The 9,434-nt window shown below is 33.0% G+C and overlaps 1 protein-coding gene across 1 annotated transcript; it reads right to left on the bottom strand.

Annotated features, from left to right (window-relative positions):
- Positions 1 to 229: 229 nt before the first annotated feature.
- Positions 230 to 1,616, bottom strand: LOC120152798 (ATP-dependent DNA helicase Q-like SIM). The gene is made up of 3 exons (XM_039164926.1): positions 1,526 to 1,616; positions 546 to 1,117; positions 230 to 453 (listed from the first exon to the last, which is right to left on the bottom strand). The coding sequence occupies exons 2-3, from the start codon at positions 1,105 to 1,107 to the stop codon at positions 230 to 232; spliced, it is 786 nt and encodes a 261-aa protein (XP_039020857.1). The 5' UTR covers positions 1,108 to 1,117; positions 1,526 to 1,616.
- Positions 1,617 to 9,434: the final 7,818 nt, after the last annotated feature.

Here is a 9,434-nt window from a genome sequence, read left to right as displayed (position 1 = left end):
AGAGAGAAGGAAGCTTATAATTGGATATGCAATCACATATAGGCTGCAGCCTAAAGGAAATAAATGGTTTTGACTTTTGAGAACCAGAAAAGTAACAATGTGATTCCGCGGTTTTCTGCTAGCCTCTGAAGAGGTTTTATTAGTCTGCACAAAAGTACTAGTTGTTCTCAATTACAAACAAGATAAAGAATTAAAATGTTCAGAGACATACAAGATGCAAAGTATGCACCTACCTCAGAATTGTTTCTGGACAAACATATATAATACTATACATTCCTCTCATCGCTTTCTTCTCCACACTGCTGTCTGGTTGTCCAGATCCAAGAAAACAAGCAGAGACCCCATGTTTTGATAATTTTAAGCATTGATCATGCATCAAGCTTATCAAAGGAGAAACCATAACTACAACTTTTCCTGTTAATAATGCCGGAATCTGGAAACAGAGGGACTTCCCTGCAGAAGGCAAGCTATTAGTACTCTCCAAGTTATGAAATAACAAAGTGAACGGGAAAAATAACAAGAAACACAAGAGAATAAAGATTAACCAGATCCTGTTGCAGCAAGAACAAGACAGTCTTGGTGAGCAAGCCATGCAGCCAAGGCTTCCATCTGGAAACTCTTCAAAGATGAATAACCAAAATGCTTTCTTAATAAACAGTTAACCTTTGGTTCCCAATTTGATCCAAATGGTTCTGCCACATTTTCTAATTGATTATTTATAAGGAGGAATGGTCCCTTTTGTTCTTCCTCAAGACTAGGCAGCCCCTGGGTTCTGGACACAACCCCATCAGATGTATCATTACCTCCGTTTTGCTTACGTTTGCTTGTGGATTGAAAATGATCCCATATCGTGGATTGTCGCCCTTGACTTTTACATTGGGAAGAGGTCATAACTCTCTTACCCGAACTCTTTAAATCCCTTGGAGAACATTGAGAACTAGTGGACGAACCGAGAGTATCCCTATCACAACCATTCAAAACATACTCAACCGCAGCATCAACTGATGGTCCTACGGCTTCTACAGCTTCTACAGCATCAGAATTTTCAAACCCCATTTCAATAAGTTTTTCAATAACTTGATCAGAGGACACATCGTTTCCACCCATGTCATAAGGACTGTCAACCAAAGAGCAAACAAAATCCATCTTAGGGTCAAACATACTTCAAATATACAAATTAAGCAAAAGCTAGTCGGTTCAGCCGAGTTCTCTATCTTTCTTTCTTTTTTCCCATTTTCTAAAGTTTCTAACACACTTAATATTAGATGTAATCTAGAAACCCAAATCTTTCACCAGTGCAGGCAAAAGTAATTTAGAGAGACAAATAATAGAAATTTTTTAAAAAGAAATAAACAAATTCGTAACGCATTCAATATAGTGACGCGAACTTCATCACAGTACACAAAATCAAGCAAGCACAGAAGTTAAGGGATTTTTTTTAAAAAAAAAGAAGTAAACAACGGAATTTAATGAAGAAGATTGAAATCATACTACAAAATTAGGCAAATAAGTGCAGAATGCTAACCTATCTCAGAGGCGCTTTAGATCCGAGAAATTTTGGGATTAAAAATCCTCCTTTTTTCTTCAATGGCTGAATTGAAATTTTGTTTGCCCACAAAAATATATACAACTCTATTAAATAAACGCGCCAAGATTAAACCTTTGGGCTCCAATTAAAAAATATACACAAGTGAACCCTAAATGAAGCTTACATCATTAAAACGCCGTCGTTTAGCCTAATTCTAGTTTCGCTTTGCCTGTTTTTGTATTCGACTTAAAATTGTTGTTGTACATTCAACAAATTTAAATTTTATTAGGATAATCTTACTGTTAAAAATAATTATTTAATGCATTATCAATATTGAAAATAATTTTACAAACAGTTTTAAAATATTAAAAAAATATTTTAAAATAGTCACCCGGTTATATATATTGAACCATCGTATTATAAAATAATTATTCACTTTTTTAAAAATAATAATAAGTTGGTCGTTTTCATCCAAAGTAATTAGGGTAAAATGCTTGTTTTATACTGGTTTTTTTATTTATGTAAAAATCAAAATCCAAAAACATAGTCATTTTTTAGTTTTAAACTAGTACTTTATATTATTTTAATTTTAATTTTTAATAGAATATAAACTTTTAATTTAATCAAATTATATCATTAAAAAATTAAAATCACTTATAAGTTAATAGTTAAAGTTGAATTATTCAATCTGATCAAATCAAAAGATTTACAATCTACTAGAAAGTTGATGCTAAGTAAAGGCTTCTTCTTTCTTTCCTGCGTGAAAACCATAACTTAATGAATAAGTTGATTTACATTTGATATTTTGAGGAGGAGAAACAAGGAAGAAATTAATGTTTGGTGCATTTATAATAGTTATGTATGTTATAATTGGTATGTCATATAATCAGAGAATTCTCTCGATATTAATGATATTATATTATACGTCGATGAAAATAAATTTAATTTCGTCGACAGTTGGTGAATTATCCCTTTTAATTTAGACGGAAAATCGTAGTTGATGAGAGAATCGATCGTTTATCTGTGTTTTTCTATGTTAGAATGAGGGTGACATGGAGAAAAAGAAGAAGACATCTCTTTCTTTGTGATAACTTGGAGAGAAGAAATCCCTATTTTCAACTGTAGCATGGACGTATTTATAATAATCCTAGCTGACAGTGGCAAGCATAAGGTAGTAATAACTATTCATAGACTGACAAATTAGTCAAGTTTGTTTGTCTTAATATGTCACGTGAGTTTGTCAGGTGTCTAATCTAAAACAAGTGACAAATAATTGATTTCGTCGTCCAAAAATTATTTTGTGACAATAATAAAATGTCACTTTTAGTGTCTTATAAAATATGACAAATTAAATCGTCACGAATAAAACTTATTAGTGACGAATGTGCAACGCCACTAATTCAAATTGAATCGTCACTATAATAAATCGTCACTAATACCTGTTTTTCATTGGAGACGATTTTACAATGTCATTATTTTATCTATATGTCATTAAAAGGTTTCCCACCAAAAAATTTGGTGGAAAGATTTTGGCGCCAAACATATAGTGACAAAAATCAATGACCATTTTTAAAATTGTCATAAAATATATACCCTTAATCAATAAATATGACAAAAATAAAAAAAAAGTCACGTTATAGTATGTTTTGTGACAATATATGTAACGTCATATAGATATTTTGTCATAAATTGACAAATTTGTTGTAGTGTCCCCCACTACGAACTCAATATTTTTACACTTCAGACCTACGTAAGATCTCTGCCTATCTAAGGCTTGTCTCAAATAGCTTTGAATCCACCAAACCTTCTCTTCAATTTTTTTATCAAGGTAGGACCCACAATTTTACCCTCGCTGAGCTTTGTCCAATACAGTGGAGTTTTACACTTTCACGCAAACAATGCCTCATATAGAGCCATCTGAATGTTCGACTAAAAATTGTTATTATATACAAACTCCAATAACAACAGGTGGTCCTCCCAACTAGCCCCTAGGTCTATAATGGTGCATCTAAGCATGCCCTCTAAGATATGAATAACAAGTTCATATTGGCCATCTGTCTGAGGATGGAAGGAGATGTTGAAATGTAGTTTGGTGTCTAAGGATTCGTGAAGGGCTCTCCAAAAGAGGAAAGTGAAATGAAGGTCTCTATTGGATATGATAAAAGTCGGTACCCCGTATAACCTCTCTATCTCACAGATTAACAACTGAGCTAACCTCTCTAAGATGTAGCCCATTCGAACTGGGAGGAAATAGGTTGATTTGGTTAAGCAGTCTACTACTACCAACTGTATCATTTCTTTATCTAGTCATCGGTAAACCAATTAAAAAGTTCATGGTCACCTTATTCTATTTCCACTGAGGTATCTGAATAGACTAAAGTAACCTTGAGGGAACCTGTTGTTTCACTTTAACCTACTGATACACTAAGAATATAGCAACGAACTCAAACACTTTCCTTTTCATGCCTGACCACCAGTGCAATTGTCAATCTCTTGGTACATCTTGTTATTGCCTGCCTTGGTGAACTAAGAGTGGACTGCAGTGTACCTCATGAAGAATCTTACTATGCAACAGAGCATCTGCGAGTACACGAAATCGACCCTTAAAGTATAATGTTCCCCCATCACATAACTTTGATCTAGGTGCCTCACCCTTATGAACCCGCTCAACTCGAGCCTTTAACCAGTAGCTTGAACCCTTTAATTTCTTGACTTCACTGACTAACTCTTGTTGAACTTGCAACTCGACTAGTGACTCGACTTTACTATTCAAACTCAATCATGCTAAGAGAGGTCTCAACTCTATTATAGACTTCTTACTTAAGGCATCTGGCACTACATTTGTTTTACCACTATGGTAGTCTATGACACAATCGTAGTTCTTCAATAGTTCTACCCACATTCAATGTCTAAGGTTCAACTCCTTCTATGTGAGTAGATACTTAAGAGTCTTGTGATCAGTGAAGATGTGACACTTCTCACCAATTAGGTAGTGCCTCCAAAACTTCAAGGAAAACACAACTACTACAAGCTCAAGGTTGTGGGTGAGGTAATTGCACTCATAAGGTTTAAATTGATGAATATAATAAGCTACAACCTTACCCTTCTGCATCAATACGCATCCAAAACCATTCAATAAGGCATTGCTGTAAAATGTGAATCTTTACTCAACTCCGGTTGAGTCAACACTGCGGCCTGAGTTAAGTTAACCTTCAACCATTTAAAGTTTGTTTTTACTTTTCATCCAATATGACTGATGTTGAGATCTCCAGTACACCTTATGGCGCAGTGGAAAGAAATATTCGACGATCAAACCAGTGATCAAAGTATGAAAACTCATTTTCAGGAGGAAGAGATATGAAATTCACCTCGAGTTCTTGGAAAACAACAATTCGACAGTATAATCATGACCGAATCAAATTCTTAACCTCCATGCCAACGTCTCGGTCTCTATTCAGTTCACCTACTTGATATCAAATATTTTTCCTTTCTCTCAAAAACTATTTTGAGATATTTCGTCTAAACTATCAAGTGCAGTTGTTAGACCTTTCTTATCTTTATATATAAGTTACCCTAGCCTCTAGGGTTTTTAATTCCAAATTTAAAATTTGAATTTAATTAATTCGAATTTAATATCCATTAAAGAATTATAATCATAATTATATTCTTTTAATATTATATTCAGTGTAATTAAAATTATATATATATATATATATATATATTCTTCAATCATGTATAATAAATTGTACAATTAAAATTTATTTAATATTTGCTCATTTCAACCCTAGGGTGTGACCTTTTAGGTTCTTGTAACATTAGTAATAATTATTAGAACCATTCTAATATTACAAACAATGAGTGACATCTAGCAATATATCATTTTCATCTAAGTTACAAGAAATCATGATTCGACTTAATAACATTGTGACTAACTATTTGTATGTATTACATCATTTTGTACTTTATATCTATAATAGGCACAAGTCTTGGAATAGTCACACTTGTATAGCCCATCTATTATTTTTTGGTATCTAAAGTAGACTAAAAAAAAACAACTTGTGATATCTCATATCAAAGCATGGTCATGCATTTCTAGTCTCATTCAATCAAGTGGTATGTGATATATTTCCTATTATATAGGAAGAACAAATCCTATCTTGATCATTCATATCTCACTATATACATCGTGATATTTTCAATATCATTCTTTATAATACAACTAGTTACGGAGCATGTTTAACTGTATCAAAACATACAACAATATATATTGAGATAGTAAGATCTCAAGTCTGAGGATCATACATGTAGTCATCACCGTGATCAATGTTGTAGCTGTCACATAATAATCCAAGACACATGCTCATAGTGGGCCAATCCAATATATTGTTCTCTAACAACATACTCATGCATTGATTTTGACATCCATATGTCAATGACAACTAGTTTTCATCAATAAACTCCATGTTAGTCTTAAACATATTATTATTGTCTACGCCCATAATAATATTTGACTAAGGATATTTAATAATAATCATATTATTATATGAACTTTATTATCTTTTAGTTTATGTTAGACAAAAAAATACAACTAAAATAATAGTGGCAATGCATTTATTCAATAAAACTGGTAAAGAAAATATATAATTACAATCATCTCATGATTGGTCTTTGGGGATACTCTAACAATCTCCCACTAGCACTAAGACCAATCACTCATATATCTAATACCGAGTGATTCAGTGTGACGATCATTTTTCTACTATTCCAGAGGCTTCATCAGGGGATCAACAATGTTATCATCCATGTGTACTATGTATATTTCCATGTGTACTCAATCTATGATCTCTCCAATAAGATGAAAGAACCTAAGAATATGTTTTAGTTGATGAGATATGGGTTCCTTTGCTTGTGTAATGGCTCTATTGTTGTCGCAACAGAGTTCTATAGCATCTAATATGTTGGTAACAACCCCTAGCTCGATTATGAACTTCTTGATCCAAACAGTCTCTTTAGTCGCTTCACTGATTGTAATATATTCAGCTTCTGTTGTAGAGTCAGCTACTATGTCTTGTTTTGTACTCTTCTAGCTCACAACACCTCTATTAAAGAAAAAAATAGATTGTAATCACGAGTCATCCTTATCAGTTTGGAAGCTAGCATCTGTGTAACCTTTTACACTAAGCTTTTGTTCAATATAAGTCTTTATAGTGCAATCAGTTACAAAGAATGTTTAACTATATCAAAATATACAACAATATATGTTGAGATAGTAATGATCTCAAGTCTGAAGATCATACATGTAGTCATCACCATGATCAATGTTGTGACTATCACATAATAATCGAATACATATGCTCATAGCAGGTAAATCCAATATATTGTTTTCTAACAACATACTCATGTATTGATTTTGACATCTCTATGTCAATGACAACTCGTTATCATCAATTAACTCCATTTTAGCCTTAAACGTATTATAATTGTATATGCCTATAATAACAGCTGACTAAGGATATTTAATAATAATCATATTATTGTATAGAATTTACTATTTTCAGTTTATGTTAGACACACAACTGAAAATAATAGTGGTAATGCCTTTATTCAATAAAATCGGTAAAGAAAATGTATCATTACAATCATATCATAATTGGTCTTTGGGCATACTTGTTAAGTTAATCGATCAAAGGAATCGGCCAAGAGGGGGGTGAATTGGCAATTAAAATTTTGGCGGAAGCTTTTGCAGAAAATTGAAAGTAATTGCACAGTGATTTAGAGTGGTTTGACTTTCTCAATCAAAGTCTATGTCCACTACCTTAGCTATCCACACTAAGGATTTTCCAACAAATTCTCTAATTTTTTCTTTCTTTTGAGGCCAAAGAGATAACCTTACAACTCCCTCAAGAATATACCCCAATTCTTAAGAACACTCTTTCTCAAAGAGAAGATTACAAATTTGCAAACTTACAAGGAAATCCTCACAAGGTAGAATGTTTGCACAATTCTAGAATAAAGAAAAGAAAACTCAAAAATGAATACAATTGAGTACAAGTAGTGTTCTTGAAAGAAAAATGAATATTGAATGAAAAATAGGCTTGAAATGCTCAAACTTGAGGTTTGATGCTTTCTATTTGATTCTCTCTTGATTCTAGTTGATTGTTGTTTCTTGTTATTGATCAATGGCTTCTAATCTTGTTTAAATACACCTTCAAATGATTCTGAACGTTGGGGATGATTAGTGGAGTCAATATAGCTGTTTAAGTGTGAAAACAATTAATAAAATCAGTTGGGAGCGTCAGTGCATCGATGCATACCCATGGTGCATCGGTGCATCAGTGTAAAATTCAAATATTTTAACCGTTGGACCCTTAGTGAATTGGTGCACTAAGAGTGCATCGATGCATCAAGTTCATTCGATGTTTCAAAATAGCCAGAGTGCATCGATGCATGGCTATTGCATCGATGCATCAAATGCATTCGATATTTTCATAAAATTCTGAGTGCATCGATGCATAGTATGTGCATCGGTGCATGAAATGCATTCGATGTTCAATTTATTCATGGTGTATCGATGCATGGCTTGGTGCATCGGTGCATCACTATGAAAAATTGATTTTAGGATTGATTTTGGTTCAAAATACTTTGTGAAAATTGTTTCAAAAAATATATTAAGTATAAAACTCAATTTTACATATTTAGTAAGGTTTGAAATTGATCTTGAAAGGCTTGGAGTAATATTTTGATATTCGATTAAATAGATCGAATATACTTAGAAAATCATTTGTAAAATCTTAAAATTCATTTAAACTTAATTTGTTATATCAAAACAAAAATGTTTTCAACAATCTCCCCCTTTTTGATATAACAAAACATTTGTGTTATTTTATGATTTTCTAAAAATTTTGAAATCGATTTTGAAAAATTAAGTTTGAAATTACTCCCCCTTACTTTAACACTTCTACCCTTTAAAACATTTTAACACTTAACACTTCTCCCCCTTTTTTTTAAATCAAAAAGACTCAAAAATTGATCTAAACAAGGTTTTGAGAACATAGCCAATTGATTATAAGTATATATATAGTTTAAGCTGCTAAGATCACAATCAAAAGAGAGATTAGCCATTAGTGTCATAATCAATATCTATAAACAAATGTGAAATGGAATAATTGGTCATATATATATATATATATATCTAATGATGCAAAAATAAGAAAATTCAACCAAAACAAAAATATATATATTAAGTTCAAAATCCAATCATCCAAACCATAACAAATTCAAGCATTTAAAAATCCAAAACAAACAATACAAAAACATCAAAAACAATCCAAGTTTGAAATACTAAGAAAGCATGGAGAAAAGGTCTAATCCATTGGAGGGTCAGGAGGAGGAGGATAATGTGCTCGAACTTCAAGAGTGAGCGCGTCCATACGTTCACGCATCTCCCGCTGAAACTCAGTAATCTGATACTCCATGGAGGCAAACCTCAGATCAAACGACTCCAAGAAGGATCGAAAATATGTTGGCATTTAATCTTCTTGTCGTGCCGGTTCCGGTGCAGGCTCATCGTTTGGAACGTGATCGTCGATATCTTGCATAAGTTGTTGAAACTCAGGGTCATCGTCAACAGCCGGTGCCAAAGGAGGAGGAGGAGCACGAGAAGAGCTAGGAGCAGCTCGTGAAGAGCTAGCTCCCGGGGTTTTCTTACCGGGTTGAAATACCCAAAGACCAGTTTCCTCGTCTTGTTTCCAATCCGCTTTCTTCAAGGAAGTAAGATTGATTTGGTTTTGGAGTGGGATAGGATTGTCGAGAGAGACGTCTAGACCAAGTTTGATAAAGAGATTACTAAGAAGACATCCATAAACTAATGTTTCGACATGTTTTGATGGAACAATGTTTATGACAT

Source organism: Hibiscus syriacus, unplaced genomic scaffold (genome assembly GCF_006381635.1).
Source record: "Hibiscus syriacus cultivar Baekdansim isolate YM2019G1 unplaced genomic scaffold, ASM638163v2 tig00111095_pilon, whole genome shotgun sequence".
NCBI lineage: Eukaryota > Viridiplantae > Streptophyta > Magnoliopsida > Malvales > Malvaceae > Hibiscus > Hibiscus syriacus.
This window is presented reverse-complemented; position numbering and strand designations above follow the sequence as displayed.

Bases quoted from the DNA above. Each gene is read 5' to 3' on its own strand.
- LOC120152798 (XM_039164926.1), bottom strand. From the start codon at position 1,107: ATGGGTGGAAACGATGTGTCCTCTGATCAAGTTATTGAAAAACTTATT. The intron at 454-545 runs GTTAATCTTTAT...TGCCTTCTGCAG, and splicing joins TCTTGCTGCAACAGGATCTG to GGAAGTCCCTCTGTTTCCAG.